Here is an 18,179-nt window from a genome sequence, read left to right as displayed (position 1 = left end):
TCATTCATTGAATAGACTACAATAACGTATTTTTACAAGGAATCATAGCATATTTTATTATCATTTATTGTCTGCATAAGGAAACGATCGTTGGTGAGATGAGCATGAATATTAGGTAAGATCTATGATCATAAAGATGGCATGCTATAATACCGAGAGGTATAACTAAATGATTAGATTTTGAGTTTATTTTTTAGAGTTTATTAATTTAAGTGTTATAAATCTCAGGGCTACTTGAGACTTACATGATCGTTAACTTCAGAGCCTCAAAAAATTAGTCAAAATACGCATAAATTAACCCAAATATTTACAATTAAAAATAAAAATAAAAATAACTTTGTAAGATAAAGAAACATCAGGCCAACATAATGTGATGCTTGCAGTCTTTGGCGACTGCTAATCATAGAATTGTCGCTCTCAAAAAACGAAATTCAAATTAAAAGGACATGAACATGAAGGATGAGAGCTTGACCCCAGAGCTGCTGTATACACTGTTTGAATACATGGTAAATTAACCCACATGCCATAGTGACTTGCTGACGATTTTTACTGTAAATATTTGTCATACTGTAAATATTTTTTAAGAAAGTGCTCCCTTAATCTTTTGCATTTGTTTAGTATATTCAGTTTCACAAGAAAATCGCATGTTGTAGAATAATTTACAGTCAGTATATGAATTCGTTTCAATCGTTTTGAAAAATATTGTCTTCCTCGTAAAGTTCTATAACAAGTTTCACATATAATAATTAGTCTATACTATTATTGAACCATTTTAATCATAATAAATGTCACGATACTCACCACCACACATATGATACTTTTAAAAAATATTTTTTATTTAAAAATATATAAAAATAATTTTATTTTTATTTTTTATTATTTTTTATATCAACACATTAAAATAATAAAAAACTATTAAAAAAAATAATTTAATAATTTTTCAAGTCAAATACACTTTTAAAACATAGTTTCAAACATAAAAACAAGCAGTATAACTGTCACTATTACAAATATTATTGATTCATTGTTATCTCTCTAACATCATTTTTATTGTTTTGCCCGCGTCTGAGAATATAGTATATAATATTTTTTAAAAGTATTTTTTAATTAAATATATATTAAAATATTCTTTTTAATATCATATTGAAATACATTAAAAAAATCAATTTAATATTTTATAATAGTAAAATTATGTGAAAAGAAAAAACGAACAGAAACGTCGTAATTCCACTAAGACAATTACGATCTCATCATAACCATTTCTTCGATCATTGCCCGTCAATTCGTCAACACGATGAGATTCGCCGTTACTATCGCTTTGTCAACGCTATCGCCACCACCTCTTCCACATTAATACTACCGCCACCATTGACGTAAGCAGAGGCGCTCTGTTACCATGATGTATGGTCATCCTATCACCATCGAATGTTTCTTGTAAAATTTGTTTCATGGAGAATATTTTAGAGAAAAAATGAAACTATTTTTGCAAAACAATGTTCTTTAAGATATGGGCTTTTCAAAATTTAAACAATCCAATTAAAGAAGGCCCAAAAATATCCCGTCAACGGACACAACCTTGATGGAATCACAATTAGCGAGTTACCTTGCTGAATGGAGGAGAAAAAAACAAAAATCCATTCATCACAGAATATCTCTGTTTCGGCTTTCAACTCCATCGAACCGTCAAATTCCCTCCATTCTAGACCCACTGGGCCACAATCTTCCCAAGACAGACTGGTTTTCGCTACTAACTCAAGGCCGTCTTGAAACAGCCCAAGACAAATATCTATCTGGTACAGCGGAGATGTACATTATTAAGGTACAACCCACCTGCATCCCATTTTTAGCTCGTCGAATCATTAAGGAACACAGACCCATTTTCTCTTCCTCTACTCGATCTACCAACGAACACCCTCTCTCTCCTCCCCCTCGGGCTTCTGAAATCGAAACCCCTGATCCAGGGCACCATGGCTGCTGCCAATGCCCCAATCACCATGAAAGAGGCTTTAACGGTAATACTATCAACATTTTCTCCCTAGATCTCGTGATTTCTTTTTATAAAATTCTTCGTTCTTATTCTGGTTTTGTTTGATTTGTTGTTGAATTGTAGTTGCCAAGCCTCGGGATCAATCCACAGTTCATAAATTTCACCCATGTGACGATGGAATCAGAGAAGTACATCTGCATCAGAGAAACGGCGCCGCAGAACAGTGTGGTTATTGTCGATATGAGCATGCCTGCGCAGCCTCTGAGAAGGCCCATCACGGCCGATTCCGCCTTGATGAATCCTAATTCCCGAATTCTCGCTCTCAAAGGTACTCTTATAACTTATAATGCCATCATTTTTCATTTATTTAAATTGATTTACATATTTTGTAGTGAATAATGGAGAAGTATAGTTGTCATCTGTTATTAATGGCAATGATTATGGTCTTAATCTTTGTCTAATGGTTAATGGATCTGCTGTTTTTTTATTGGAAGCTCAACTCCCGGGAACTACTCAGGATCATTTACAGATATTTAATATCGAAATGAAAGCGAAAGTGAAATCACATCAAATGCCTGAGCAGGTTACTATATATCGAGTTTTGATTCGATTTTGTTCTTTAGTTTTAGAATGCCAGTCTAAATTATTTTATTTAGAATGCCAGTCTAAATTATATTATTCATTGTTGGTTTGCGCTATAGGTTGTGTTTTGGAAGTGGAGTAGTGCTAACATGCTGGCCTTGGTAACACAGACTTCTGTTTATCACTGGTCAATTGAAGGCAAGCATTCTGTATCTTTCATTTTTTTAAGATATTGTTTCCTTTTCCACCGCCTCATTGTTTATGATTCTATCTTCTTGCAGGTGATTCGGAGCCTGTGAAGATGTTTGATAGGACAGCTAATCTGCAAGGTAATCAGATAATCAACTATAGATGTGATCCTTCAGAGAAGTGGTTGGTCCTCATTGGAATTGCTCAAGGTCCTCCAGAGGTGTGTCACTTGTGGTCCTCTATTATTTACATATAGAAATTTCTTCCTGTATTCATGACACATTGGTCATACTAGTGGCTCCATTTTTGCTATGTTATAAGAATTTACAAGTTAAATTTTTAGTAAGTGAAATGGCTGTTAGTTGCTATACATGCTTTCTTTGTATGTTTTGATTTGCTAAGTTACTGTACTCTTGTTTTTGTCAATGCTTCTGATGCAGAGTCTCTGGCCAATAATATTTTGGGCTCTTGACTTGTTTATTTCCTTTTATGTTGTTTGGTCTGCTCTCTTTTAATAACTTGTATGAAAAACTTGGTATCCTCCTGGTGTATTGGGTGCTCTTTAGGGATGAAGTGCATGTTTTTCGAACAATTCTTCTACAATTGAAAGATTTAGTTGCTTCATGCATTACCTGAGACTAGGAGTTACCAGAAGTGTAATTTTTCAATCAATTGATACTACTCAGAATAATGCACTGTTACATGTAACTTATCTTGAGAACATCCTTGGTTAAATTTTTCCCTGTCCATGACATTGAATATTGTTTTCCCTGTAGTGTATGATATGCGAGTCTGCATGTTTCTCGGTGGGAAATCAAAAGAGCATATGTTTTTGCACAATAGAGTGGTTGATTGTGGAAGTTAATTATGAGGACTTAATTTTCAGAACTGTCAAACAATGACTCTGTAAATAGATGCCCAAACAGACAATATTGTGTGCACTTGTTTTTGTAGCGGTTTCCTTTGCTGTAGTTTCATTGTGTCTGAATGTTGTCTATAATGTAAGAAGTCATTTGGACCATGGTTTGTATTAGTTCTAAATTTGTTGGTTTGTCAAAGCATTGTGGTTATTTCCAAATTTGTTGGTCTAGCAAAATGTTGTGGTTATTTAGGGTGATTTTCCTTCTTTTATCTGTAACTGTAGATAGGTAAGAATGTTATTTAGAGTATGACTTGTGAGCCTTTAATCTGTTCAAGTACAGTAATCAATCATTATTTGCTTTTGCTTTTCCCATATTTCTTGTCTTATCAAGTTTTCCAGTTATTATGTAAGATGGCATATTTTGTCTTCTCTGTCATTTTTAAAACATAAATATTGGTTCTTTAGTTGTGAAACATTTATTCCTTAAATGATTGGTATTGTACCTGCCTTGATGATTGTGGATATTTAAAATTCTTCCAGAGTTTTCAACAGCATTGATTAATATCCTAATATTTGTTGCAGAGGCCACAATTGGTCAAAGGGAATATGCAGCTTTTCTCTGTGGATCAGCAGCGTAGTCAGGCTCTTGAAGCACATGCAGCGTCATTTGCCGCATTTAAAGTGTGATGTTACTCTCAATTTTTTTTTTCATTTTGTGGATTCTAATCCTTTCTGTGATCCTCCTGGTATTGTATTTTAAATGTGCTTGTTTGATGCCTTTCCAGGTTGCAGGAAATGATAATGCTTCAATCCTTATCTCTTTTGCATCAAGGTCATTTAATGCTGGACAACTAACATCAAAGTTGCATGTTATTGAACTTGGTGCTGTGCCAGGTCATTTACTTTTCTCTGGAATTCATATTTCATATGTACATCATATGAAGTGTAATTGTGTCTTGGTTTCATTTGTTTGCTTTTATGCTGTCCCAAAGCAAGTTTTTGTTCTTGGTGAAACTAAAAGCATGTTGCTATAACTTTCCATATTGGCTTCCGGTGAAATCTTTTGGATACTGATTGTGCTATTGTCTATTAGGCAAACCATCATTTACTAAGAAGCAAGCAGACCTGTTCTTTCCACCAGACTTCGCTGATGATTTTCCTGTGTCAATGCAGGTAAATCATAGCTTATTTTTTTATCTAGACTGGCAGTGTTTCTAGTAGGTTCACCACAAGCTAAAATTTGTTAACTCTTATTTTGTGACAGATATCCCAAAAGTATGGCTTAATATATGTGATCACAAAGCAAGGACTTCTATTTGTTTATGACCTAGAGACTGCTAGCGCGGTTTATAGAAACCGAATCAGTCCAGATCCTATATTTTTGACGACTGATGCTTCTTCAGTAGGTGGCTTCTATGCAGTCAATAGGAGAGGACAGGTTTTGCTTGCCACTGTAAATGAAGCAACACTTGTGCCTTTCGTTAGTGGCCAGGTTTGCTTGCTGGATTCTCTCCTTTTCTGTCATGTTTTATTATACGGAAGAGGGCCATCAATCTTATATCATTTTTTGGTGGTTTGGCAGTTAAACAATCTTGAACTTGCTGTTAATCTTGCAAAAAGAGGAAATCTTCCTGGTGCTGAAAATCTGGTAAACACATTATTTGCTTGTTTTCATTTGTTAACTTTGCCGAGTGTTGGAATTAATCGTACTTATTGTTTACTTACTTAATGTTCTTGTTTTCCTATGATAATGTATCTTTCATCAGTTTTTGCTTTCTCTATGCACCGGAAATAAACTATTTATTGAAATGTTTCATGACATGAATCTGGAGAAAAATGATATTTGTTATTTAAGAGTTAAAGATTATCTTACCTCCAATAAATAACTTTGTGCAACATGATGTATCCTGTGTCAGTGCAGGTAAAACTTGAATATGCTAGAAAAACTTCCCACCTTTTGAATTTTCCATGAAAGTTAATTTTATGACGCTTTCTTAAAGTTTGCATTATTTTATTTTATTTCAGTTTTCTCTGAGAAGTATCACGGGTTGACTCAAAATTTTACCATGTATGCTTGAATTGATCTATGTCTGTGTGCATGTATGGTGTGTTTCTAGTTTCTACCGTGAACATCTCCCATTGGTGGTCTCTTTCAGGTTGTCCAGAGGTTTCAAGAGTTATTTTCTCAGGCAAAGTATAAGGAGGCTGCAGAACTTGCGGCAGAATCTCCACAAGGAATCCTGCGCACTCCTGACACTGTTGCTAAATTTCAGGTTTTTTTAGTGCAAAGTTTATCCTTTCTTGTTTCTTTAGTTCTTTATCTATGAAGATACTGTAATCCGAAGGTCATGAATTTCTTATTTTGTTCATGTGCCACAGAGTGTTCCGGTGCAAGCTGGGCAAACACCACCATTGCTGCAGTACTTTGGAACTCTGTTGACTAGAGGAAAACTCAATGCTTTCGAGTCATTGGAATTATCACGCCTTGTTGTAAATCAGAATAAGAAAAATCTTCTTGAGAACTGGTTGGCAGAGGACAAGCTTGAATGCACTGAAGAGCTTGGAGATCTTGTGAAGGTCAGTTATATTTATTATTGCTGGTAATGTTTGGGTTCTTCTATTAATAGCAAAAAAAGGGCTATTTTATCATTTATTCTTTTGACTTTTGTTTAATATCCGTGCACAATGTTTTTACCTGACCTGACTCTACTGAGATGTCATTGAGAGACCTCTCTTGGGTCCAAAAATTTATTCTGGTATCAAGACCGATAAATATGGTATTCATCCCGGGCAGTGGTTTGGTTTTTTTATTTTATTTTATTTTTTATTTATGTAAACAACTTGGATATATTTAATTTGACATGGATATCATTTTCTGCTTTGTCTATGTAGTTAGTGTGTATAATTTCTTTCATCTTTCTGATATTATAAACATGTTTCCATTGCAGACAGTTGATAATGACCTTGCATTGAAGATATATATCAAAGCTAGGGCAACTCCAAAAGTTGTTGCAGCATTTGCTGAGAGGAGGGAGTTTGACAAGATTCTTATATACTCAAAGCAGGTAAAGTACTCATGCTCTGTCATTAAAATCTTTTGATCTATGCTGCTAAATTCCAACTTAATTAATACCATGAATAAAATATTTTTAGCTATAGCTGTTAGTTATGTTTTGGGTGCTGACAACTTATATTTTATTTCACTGGTATAGGTTGGCTATAATCCTGATTATTTGTTCCTTCTCCAAACAATATTGCGGACAGACCCTCAGGTATGTGGACTCTCATTTTCTCAATTTTTTTAGTCACACACACACACACACACACACTGTTTTGTATACACAATGTGTCAACCAAAATGTAATGGCTGAAGCTTCTTTTATTTTGTTTTGAGTTTTGTTGGCATTCACCTTCGTTTCAACTTTCTGGATGCCAGGCTGCTGTTAATTTTGCTCTAATGATGTCTCAAATGGAGGGAGGTTGCCCAGTCGATTACAACACAATAACTGATCTATTCCTTCAGGTTCTACTGTATTATTATTTTTTAGCACAAAATAATTCAATTATGCACAGAAATGTTCCTTCTGTCCACATGATATTTTATTTTTCCTTTTATTGCTGTTGTTGTTTTTCAGAGGAATTTGATCCGTGAGGCAACAGCATTTTTGTTGGATGTTCTGAAGCCAAATTTGCCTGAGCATGGATTCCTTCAAACTAAGGTTAATACTTTTTTATAAAAGTTATTTTGTATAGTTGAATTCACTATTGATGGTCATTGCTGAACAATCTTCATGTTAATTTCCACAGGTTTTGGAGATCAATCTGGTGACATTTCCAAATGTTGCAGATGCTATATTAGCCAATGGTATGTTTAGTCATTATGATCGCCCACGGATTGGCCAACTCTGTGAAAAAGCTGGGTTGTATATTCGAGCGCTTCAGGTAAAATGCCTTCTCAATCCTTAAGTAAAACCTTTTGTTTTGGAATTTCACTATTTCTTGAACTAATGATATTTTATATATAATGCAGCACTATACCGAGTTGCCTGATATAAAACGTGTTATTGTGAACACACATGTCATTGAGCGTCAGGTTTGCTCACAATGCATAAAAAAGTTTGTCCCAAGCGAATGTAACATTATCTCTAAATGTTTATGTTACTTCTTTTCAGGCGCTTGTTGAGTTCTTTGGCACTCTTTCTCGAGAATGGGCTCTTGAATGTATGAAAGATCTTCTTCTAGTCAACCTGAGGGGCAACCTTCAGATTATTGTGCAGGTAAAGTGTCCTTTTAGTAGCAATCACAAATACAACCTTTCTATTAGGTCTCATAGACATCTCTGTATGCAGACTGCCAAAGAATACTGTGAGCAATTGGGTGTGGATGCATGCATAAAGCTCTTCGAGCAGTTTAAGTCGTATGAAGGACTGTATTTCTTTTTGGGTTCATATTTGAGCTCCAGGTACTCCTTTTTTTGACAATGTGGATTCTCTTATCCAAAAAACAATAATTTTGGTTGTTAAAATGTATGCTGCAACAAATCTCTTTGCTTTCTGGGCAGTGAGGATCCTGAAATCCACTTCAAGTACATTGAAGCGGCTGCAAAAACTGGGCAGATTAAGGAGGTAGAACGTGTGACACGTGAATCTAACTTCTATGATCCTGAAAAGACAAAGAACTTTTTAATGGAAGCCAAACTTCCAGATGCGCGGCCATTGATCAATGTTTGTGATCGTTTTGGATTTGTCCCGGACCTTACCCATTACCTGTACGTAAACAATATGCTTCGCTATATTGAGGGTTATGTTCAAAAGGTAAATTTTATTCTTAGGTTTACTTCAAATGTTAAGTTTGAGATTTTTGTGTGATGGAACATTTTTATGTTTTTTAATTGCTAAAATCATTCTTAAGTGGCAATACAGTCCCATTTTTCATTTTCCCCTTGTTCTTATGTTTGACAGGTCAATCCAGGAAATGCTCCTTTAGTTGTAGGACAACTTCTTGATGATGAATGTGCTGAAGATTTCATTAAAGGCCTTATTCTTTCAGTTCGTTCTCTTCTGCCAGTTGAGCCCTTAGTGGAGGAGTGTGAGAAAAGGTTTGTTGTTTTTTCAAAATGTTATGTTCAATCATCTGTCTTTTGCAGCTTCACTTACTTTTTTCCTTGCAGGAATCGTCTCCGCTTGCTCACTCAGTTCTTGGAGCATCTAGTCAGTGAGGGAAGCCAGGATGTGCATGTTCACAATGCTCTTGGTAAAATCATTATCGACAGTGGCGACAATCCAGAGCATTTTCTTACCACCAACCCATATTACGATTCACGTGTTGTTGGTAAATATTGTGAGAAGCGGGATCCCACCCTTGCTGTTGTTGCCTACCGAAGAGGACAGTGTGATGATGAACTAATCAATGTCACAAACAAGAATTCATTGTTCAAACTGCAGGCCAGGTATGCACATTGTTCATCAGCAAGTGGTTATGACTCATTATGTGCTTAGATATGTTTCTTTCTGCTGATTGCCCAATGGTTTTATTCAGATATGTTGTAGAACGGATGGATGGTGATCTCTGGGAGAAAGTCCTTAGTCCTGATAATGAGTATAGACGGCAACTGATTGATCAGGTTGTATCGACTGCTTTGCCTGAAAGCAAGAGTCCTGATCAAGTTTCAGCAACTGTTAAAGCTTTCATGACAGCTGATCTTCCACATGAACTGATCGAACTTCTTGAAAAGATTGTTCTCCAAAATTCTGCTTTCAGTGGAAATTTCAATCTGCAAAACCTGCTCATCTTGACTGCCATCAAGGCTGATCCATCAAGAGTTATGGATTACATTAATAGGCTAGACAACTTTGATGGTCCTGCAATTGGGGAGGTTGCTGTGGAAGCTCAATTGTATGAAGAGGCATTTGCCATTTTCAAGAAGTTCAATCTGAATTTTTCAGCTGTCAATGTCTTGCTGGATAATATTCGCAGCATTGATCGAGCTGTGGAGTTTGCATTCCGGGTGGAAGAAGAAGCTGTCTGGAGCCAAGTGGCCAAGGCCCAACTGCGAGAGGGACTAGTGAGTGAAGCAATTGAGTCATTTATCCGTGCAGACGATGCTACTCAATTTTTGGAAGTCATAAAGGCTGCCGAGGATGCAGATGTATATCATGACTTGGTGAGGTACCTTCTAATGGTGAGGCAAAAGTCCAAGGAGCCCAAGGTGGATAGTGAACTCATTTATGCATATGCTAAAATTGATCAACTGGGTGAAATTGAAGAGTTCATTCTCATGCCTAATGTCGCTAATCTCCAAAATGTTGGAGATCGCTTATATGATGAAGCCCTGTACGAGGCAGCAAAGATTATATTTAGATTTATTAGTAACTGGGCGAAGTTAGCTGTTACACATGTTAAGCTAAACGAGTTCCAAAGTGCTGTTGATGCAGCTCGAAAAGCAAACAGCTCGAAAACATGGAAAGAAGTCTGCTTTGCTTGTGTTGATGCTGAGGAATTCCGCTTGGCTCAGATATGTGGTCTCAACATCATCGTACAGGTGGTTATTGTTTGATTCTTTCAGTCTGACTTTTTAATGTTGTGAGCGTAACTTGCTATAACCTTATACAGGCCTTGGCCCTTTTCTGCTGGTTTTTTTCCTTAAATCTTTATCTTTAGCAAGTAACATAGCTAATGGTAGAAAATGAATTTCTGTGCATAAATGGAAAGTATTCAAGTGGTCTTAAATTCTGATTTGTGTTTATTCTATCATTATAGGTTGATGATTTGGAAGAGGTCAGTGAGTATTACCAGAACAGAGGATGCTTCAGTGAGCTCATCTCTCTAATGGAAAGTGGGCTTGGTTTGGAACGTGCACATATGGGCATCTTCACTGAGTTGGGAGTTTTATATGCAAGATACCGCCCTGAGAAGCTTATGGAGCACATCAAATTGTTCTCAACTCGTCTCAACATCCCCAAGCTTATACGGGCTTGTGATGAACAACAGCACTGGAAGGAACTGACTTATTTATACATCCAATATGATGAATTTGACAATGCTGCTACCACTATAATGAACCATTCTCCAGAAGCTTGGGACCACATGCAATTCAAAGATGTTGTAGTAAAAGTTGCAAATGTTGAGCTCTACTACAAGGCTGTGCACTTTTACTTGCAAGAGCATCCAGACCTAATCAATGATCTTCTTAATGTGATTGCTCTTCGTGTTGACCATACTAGAGTGGTGGACATAATGCGAAAGGTGCATGTTAACATTTATTGTATCTGTTGTTGTTGCTCCCACTTCTCTTGGAAAGTTAGTGACTAGGAAGAGTTCTGTCTGTAATATATCTTATTCACATCTGCAATTCTGAGTTTCAGGCTGGTCAGCTCCGCCTTGTTAAGCCATACATGGTTGCAGTTCAGAGCAACAATGTCTCTGCTGTAAATGAAGCACTGAATGGAATTTACATTGAGGAGGAGGACTATGACAGGCTTCGTGAATCTATTGAGTTGCATGATAACTTTGACCAGATAGGTCTTGCACAGAAGGTTAGTTTAAATTTCAATAGATGACTGAAAGTCCTAAAGGTTGAATTTTTATTTACAAGCCCTAATAATGCGTTTGTGCAGATTGAGAAACACGAGCTTCTGGAGATGAGACGTGTTGCTGCTTACATATACAAGAAAGCTGGAAGGTGGAAGCAGTCAATTGCTTTGTCAAAGAAAGACAATCTTTACAAAGATTGTATGGAAACTTGTTCACAGTCTGGTGAAAGGGAACTTTCCGAGGAGTTGCTTGTCTATTTCATTGAGCAGGTTTGTTTTATCTAGTTCTTCTCTCCCCATGTTGTGTGTGTGGCAATGCAGCACACACCTTTAGTGCTTGACAAGAGCTTTCTATCTTGAAGTCCCTGTGCAATCCTCCATCCCTCTTCAGAATCCCAGCTATTTTTCAACTGCACTTTTCTCATTGTTTAATCCATTCAGATAATTGCTAAAACAAGATTGCCTTTGATATTTCTTCAAATCATTTTCTTAAGGATTAAGCCATTGGATGATATTGATTTTGGACCACTGTAATTGTTTTCTTCTATAATGCAGTCCTCTTTCAGAAAAGATAAAGACCAACCCTCCCCTCCCCCCTCGAAAAAAGAAAGAAAGAAAGAAAGAAAATATATTGTGCTAGATGCACTTTGTCATATTGGGAGTCACAAATGAGAACTGTGCTGATGATCTTGTTAAATGCTGATGCAGGGAAAGAAAGAGTGCTTTGCAGCTTGCCTCTTTGTTTGTTATGATATGATCCGACCAGATGTTGCTCTTGAGCTGGCTTGGATGAACAACATGATTGATTTTGCGTTCCCATATCTCTTGCAGGTAGCCTTTTTGTTTGTCTTCTCCTTTGTTCTTAACTGTTGATACTTATTTGTCTTCCATTTTCCTCAACTTCTGATTTTGTTTTTCTTTTCTGTTTCCAAGTTCATCCGTGAGTACACAAGCAAAGTAGATGAACTCATCAAGGAAAAACTTGAGGCTCTTAGTGAGGTGAAGGCTAAAGAGAAAGAGGAGAAGGACATGGTTGCTCAGCAGGTATGGGCATCTTAATGCTCTTAACATAAATACTTAATTTACCAGTAAAAAATTCGTTTCCTTGTATTTTTGTTGTCTTCCTCACAAAACTTTTCTGAACTTGTTCCCAAGCTTTCAATGAATATATGCATGAAAATAATTAGTGTCTTGAAAGCTCTTCTCCTTTCAATCTACTGATTTTTTCCATATTGTTATATATGAAGTTGCTGATCAATGAAATTATAATATTTCAGTTTTTTTCTGGTTTGCTGATGAAAAGACCTTATTAATATTTTTTCCAAATTTAACGCCTCTAACTGCTTTTCTAGAAGAAATGCGATTAACAATGCCCTTTTATAATGAAGTCTACGCTAATGTGTAACAATAGTTGTATTATTATGGATACTTGGTTTAAACTCATTCGACTTTTTTCGGTTCTTTTTTCTGCAGAATATGTATGCACAATTGCTGCCCCTTGCTTTGCCTGCGCCACCAATGCCTGGAATGGGTGGAGGTTTTGCACCACCTCCAATGGGTGGAATGGGAATGCCTCCAATGCCACCTTATGGCATGCCGTCCATGGCCCCCTACTGATTTGGACATCTACCTCTGAAATTAGGTTATCTAGAATTGCTTGTCTGTTATTGAAGGTTAATTCAGTTCTTTTGATGGCTATATACTTCCGGGAGGAATTAAACCGGTCCCTGCCATTGCATTTTCCGTAACTTTTTATCTCTCAGAATTGGTTGTCATGCAGCAAGTTTTCCCCAGTGAAGTCTCGGCCATGAACATGTTTTCTACAGAGATTGGGTTATGAAATTTGTTGTGGTTGTGGCACGTGTATAGTTTTAGTTTTATTGTAGTAATAACATTTTGGTTTTGTTAATTGTCGCCTGCACGGTTCTTGGATTCATATTAGGGTTTTTTTAAATTTTGTAATCACCATATTTCATTCATGTACAACAGTTCAATTTATACTCTTGAAAATATTGTTGGGCTTGGATGCATGTTGCAAAGCAATTTTCTTGCTCTTGATATGGCAGTGCTTTGAGTTCGAGCTGATCATTCTTGAATTTACGGTGTTAGAATTTCCATCGTCAAGTCTTGAACTTGGAAACAGCTCCTGCTACTGCTGGTCGAATCACTAACCTCACCTCTTGTAGGAAGCGGTTGCAATTTCTATCCAGCAGTCATCGAAGTTGAGTGACGAACATGCTGGGGCTGCTTTATTATGATGACGGCGAGTTGTTTGAATGAAATTGCGGCGCATCATTTGGATGTGTACAGAGACGACTATAAGTTTACCCTGCTTGATGAGAAAGCACAGCCTAATATGTCTTTATTATGTTAAACGGAAATCGTACCTTTTGAGTAAAACTCAATTAATAATACTCTGTTCTTCGTCGTGCGAAACACCTCCAGGTGGCTTTCATCTCTAATTTTTAATTAAACTACAAATATTCTATTAGCAGGTAATGTCAAAATAAACCCAATGATATAACAATAATTTTTGTAAGTTGTCATGTAAAGACACCTTTCATGATATAAAAATAAATTGTTCTCAAATTTATATTTCCACAAACCTGTGAAGGACAGGCATTTCTGACGTGTTGACTCAAGCTGTAAAATGATTTTACTTCTTATTTTATCGTCTTCACATATTGAAACTTTCATAAATAAATAAATAAAAAGTATTGTCTCCAAGTGTAAAACAGTGATTATTATACTATGATGGATAAACCAGTATAGACAACAAATTTTAACCCCATGCATTAAACGTGTTAATAATTATTCTTTAAATATATTAAAAAAATATTCTTTGACATTATTATATCAAAATAATTTAAAAATATAAAAAAATAATTTTTTTAAAATAAAAAACAACTATACTTATGTGTTTGGAAGTATAGTAACGGTTTATTTTTAAAATGTTTTTTATTTCAAAACACATCAAAATAATATATTTTTATTTTTTAAATTTATTTTTAACATCAGCACATCAAAATTATCTAAACATATTAAAAAATATATTAATTTTTTAAAAAAATTAAATCTTTTTAAAAACACTTTTAAAATACAATACCAAACAAACTAAAATCAAATCAAATAAAAAAAAATCCGTCCTCAAATATTTACCATAAAATTAAAAAACAGAAGAAAAAGAAAAAGGTATTAACTCTTCTACCCTGCGCTTGTAGTGCATCCGGGCCTCATTTTATTTTTACCCCAGCACGGCAGCAGTCACAAAATCACACCCTCTCTCTCTCTCTCTCTCATAATTCGCCATCCCCACCATATATAAACCTCCTTTACCTAGCTAGCTTATCATAGCCCCAAAACCCCCCCATCTGACTCGATCTCTAACACTAAAACTTACAGACACGCACTTTTCTCCTCTCCAACCAAAAAACATCAAATCTAATGGCAAGCACAGAGCCTGAACACCAGCACAGAGAAGACGAGGAAGCCCCAGCCGGAGATGACGAAGACACTGGTGCTCAGGTCGCTCCGATCGTCAAACTCGAAGAAGTCGCCGTCTCTACTGGCGAAGAAGATGAAGATGCGATTCTCGATCTGTGAGAATATAAATTCAATCTCTTCAATTTTCTTAACCTATTTTAGGGTTTTCTTTATTGAAACTGAATTTTCTTTTTCTTTTTGTTTTATTTAAAAAAATTGAAGGAAATCGAAGCTTTATAGATTCGATAAGGACGGGAATCAGTGGAAAGAGAGAGGCGCTGGTACTGTTAAGTTTTTGAAACATAAGGAGTCTGGAAAAGTTCGTCTTGTTATGAGACAATCTAAGACTCTCAAGATCTGCGCTAATCATCTCGGTTTGTTTTCGCTTCTTTTCCTTTCCTTTTTTTTCTTTGATTTTTTAGGGTTTTGAATATATTGTGTTTGTGTTTTTGTAGTGCTGCCCGCTATGTCAGTGCAGGAGCACGCAGGGAATGAGAAGTCGTGTGTGTGGCACGCAACGGATTTCGCTGATGGTGAATTGAAGGATGAGTTGTTCTGTATTCGTTTTGCATCTGTTGAAAGTGAGTCATTATTAGTATATGTTTTGTCGATAACTTCTTATCTAGTTTGATTGGAAACATTTTATGTCATTTTATGGGTTATCTGACTGTGATAATGTTTGAATGGATTCTTTGCTGTAAATGTTGCATGGTTGACTCCATATGTTACCATGTGTGTTTGCTAGCATGGTTGATCGTGGTGGGGTCTGAACTGTGAATGCATGAGAGGAATTTTGAAATTTTAAAAAAAAAATTTAGTGAGCATGTGAACTATTTTGTTTGATAATCCTTGTTTGTTTGACTGTATAATTGATATAGGTGTGATTTAGTAGTAGTAACAACTGCCTTTGTGGCTGGTTAGTATAAGCTAAAGGCTTTGTGGTGATAATTTTGTGCTGCATCATTATGCAACTCCGTTCTAAACATAACTTGGTTTCAATTGTATGCCTTCTGCTTTTTTGGTTTCAAGTTAGGGTAGCTTCTGTGCACACATGCAGATGGTTAGGATTTGTTTCTTATGTAACCTGGTTATGAGTAGATGCTTTCTGCTGATTTTCTTTCAACTTAGGTGAAGTTTTATGAGTACTAATGCATGATGCATAATGCCTAAGATGGTAAAGATGTAAAAGAGTCTTCGACTCTGTTTTGAGTAGGTAGTTAAATGTTGTAAATTGTAATGTGGTGAAGTAAGAAAGAAATTTGGAGATGGTTGTTGTCTCTATCAATTAGTTTTAAATAGACAATGAATAAGGTGTGGGATTTGCAAAGTTGGAACTCGCTAAGCTGATCATTTGTGCTCCATTGTATGCACTATATGAAATATGCTGTTTTTTTTATTAGTTTCAATATCTTGTGATAGAATGAATTGTCTACTGTATCCACAGAAGATCCATTGGATTGGATACCTGAAAAATAGAAAATAAGAACCTCAATTTCAACAGTGACTTCATTAATAACCTTAGTTTTCTTAAAACTGTTTTTGTTTTTGCAGAGAAACCATTCTTTTCTTTAAGAAAAACCTGGAATTTTATTTAATGTTGTATGGAAATGTCTTTTTCATTTAGTGGAACTTGAGTTTGAGTCAAGGCCTCTGCAAAATGGGGTCGGAGAAGTGGGCTGTGTGGATTTATATTGAAAGAACCCTTGGTTCATTTAATGGTGGGCCTCCATCTAATTGTCTTGACTTTTACACTAGCATGATGAATGGTTGTATTTTTTTTTGTACATGCATAATTTGCCGTGATGTCTCCTCCTTGACATGTGAATTCTAAACACATGCATCATTCTAAACACGTGATTACTAATATTGGTTTTTTTCCTCAGATTGCAAAACCTTTATGGAAATGTTTCAAGAAGTTGCTGAATCCCAAAAGGGCAACGAGGAAAACAAGGATGCAACTGCTACTGCGGATGCGTTGGATAAGTTGAGTGTTGAAGAGAAGAAAACTGAGGAGAAAGCTGTTGAAGAGTCACCAACTGCAGCCAAGGAAGAGGAAACTAAGACCTCTGAAGATAAGAAAGAGGAGAAGCCTGATCCCTCAACTTGAGGGTTGATTTGTTTGTTTTCTCATTCCCTTGGCGGTATGATGAAGTTGGGTGTCAACCACATGTCTTGTCCATTTTGACAATTTTCTCATGCTCTTGAAATTTGTTGGACCTGGTTTATTGGTGATGAATGGTTTGTGGTCCTATGCATTCTGCAGTTTGATTCTGCTAGCTTTTGGTCAAACTTTGGGTCATGTTTGCATGTTGAGGGTTGTGATTTTGTGGTCTGGGTATTGTCAAGGTTTTCAGGTAGGGTTTTGTTCTCAAACAATTGTTTACAAGTCGGTTATAATTGCTTTGGGGTGGGGTGGGGTGGGGTGGGGGTTGAAGTTTCTTTTTTTAAAAAAAGAACAAAATTGTTACAGGCAAGTTTTTATTGGGATATAATTCCTTGAGCTGTGCAGTCTGAATTATATTATCTTTATATCATGGGCATGATTTGTGTGCTACTATTAATGTTGTTGAAAGATTCATCTATCAAATTTCCTTGTGCAAAGGCTCCATGAAAATCCAGCTCTAGAATGTGGGAGGGTGGTGGTCAACGCATATATATATCTATTTTTTAAAGAATATTAGTCCTAGTGATCAAAGAAGAGATAAGAAGAGCCATTTAGCGGCGCCCCCCCTCCCCCTCCCTCTGTGTGTGTGTCTATATATAATTTGTTCTGTTAATCTGTGCAATTTCTTGTCAAATTGTTGATTAATTTGGCTGCCAAACTCTTCTATATTTGATTGAGGCCTGAGAGATATCTATAGAGATAAATGTGGAGACCAGAATTATCCTGCATGTTCTTTCTGACCTTATTCTGGCCGTCCAAAACTGCAACCATCATCACTGCCAACCTTGATTATCTGATGAGCAACCACTGATAAGCCTTCAATTAGTTTGTTTGCATGCCCACAAAATTAGTTAAAGTACCTTGAGTTAATTTTAGTAAAGGACTTCACTTTACAAAAGAGAAGGTCTTCACATGCACTAGCCACACTGGGATCGATTTATTAATCTCCCAACAAGCCTATAAAAGTAGAAAAATCAACCAATATTGAATATCAGAAACGAATGAAAATTAGTTCCATCTCCGAGTTCATGAAATTTAATAAATTCTGTGAATGATTTGTACTTTGCAAATAATTTTTAAATTGCCAATGGACTTGTGTATGCAATCCTTTGACGAGTCAAATTAGTACCGAAGGAATTTTTCTGCTGATCGTTCTTTTAGTAGTTTTTAAATTAAAACGTTTTCTTTAATATCCGTTAATAATCATTGCATTTTCTAGTTATGTTTGAGACTTCAACGGTTGTTAAAAAAATGAACTGTGAAGGAATTGAGACATTTTCCCGCTACTCTTTCAGGGCTTAGCAGCATTGGTTGCTGGGATGGGCTCCGTGCAGGCTATGGGGCTGATGGAGTTGGCGCTTGTGTTGTTGCGTTCACTGT

At 36.1% G+C, this 18,179-nt stretch overlaps 2 protein-coding genes across 2 annotated transcripts; both read left to right on the top strand.

The window, feature by feature from the left end:
- Positions 1 to 1,849: 1,849 nt before the first annotated feature.
- On the top strand, positions 1,850 to 13,182 carry LOC133702098 (clathrin heavy chain 1-like). The gene is made up of 30 exons (XM_062126311.1): positions 1,850 to 2,012; positions 2,111 to 2,315; positions 2,482 to 2,570; positions 2,689 to 2,767; positions 2,851 to 2,978; positions 4,203 to 4,301; positions 4,406 to 4,514; positions 4,714 to 4,793; positions 4,885 to 5,112; positions 5,203 to 5,268; positions 5,777 to 5,893; positions 6,000 to 6,197; positions 6,569 to 6,685; positions 6,833 to 6,892; positions 7,057 to 7,143; positions 7,256 to 7,339; positions 7,428 to 7,562; positions 7,651 to 7,713; positions 7,793 to 7,897; positions 7,970 to 8,082; positions 8,182 to 8,434; positions 8,582 to 8,718; positions 8,791 to 9,069; positions 9,159 to 10,161; positions 10,380 to 10,865; positions 10,985 to 11,155; positions 11,237 to 11,422; positions 11,861 to 11,983; positions 12,086 to 12,196; positions 12,626 to 13,182. The coding sequence occupies exons 1-30, from the start codon at positions 1,968 to 1,970 to the stop codon at positions 12,767 to 12,769; spliced, it is 5,100 nt and encodes a 1,699-aa protein (XP_061982295.1). The 5' UTR covers positions 1,850 to 1,967; the 3' UTR covers positions 12,770 to 13,182.
- A 1,254-nt stretch (positions 13,183 to 14,436) lies between these two features.
- Positions 14,437 to 17,207, top strand: LOC133675982 (ran-binding protein 1 homolog a-like). The gene is made up of 4 exons (XM_062097562.1): positions 14,437 to 14,751; positions 14,858 to 15,009; positions 15,091 to 15,216; positions 16,519 to 17,207. The coding sequence occupies exons 1-4, from the start codon at positions 14,597 to 14,599 to the stop codon at positions 16,740 to 16,742; spliced, it is 657 nt and encodes a 218-aa protein (XP_061953546.1). The 5' UTR covers positions 14,437 to 14,596; the 3' UTR covers positions 16,743 to 17,207.
- The last annotated feature ends 972 nt before the right edge of the window (positions 17,208 to 18,179 follow it).

This window comes from Populus nigra, chromosome 1, assembly GCF_951802175.1.
Source record: "Populus nigra chromosome 1, ddPopNigr1.1, whole genome shotgun sequence".
In the NCBI taxonomy this organism is placed as follows: domain Eukaryota; kingdom Viridiplantae; phylum Streptophyta; class Magnoliopsida; order Malpighiales; family Salicaceae; genus Populus; species Populus nigra.
This window is presented reverse-complemented; position numbering and strand designations above follow the sequence as displayed.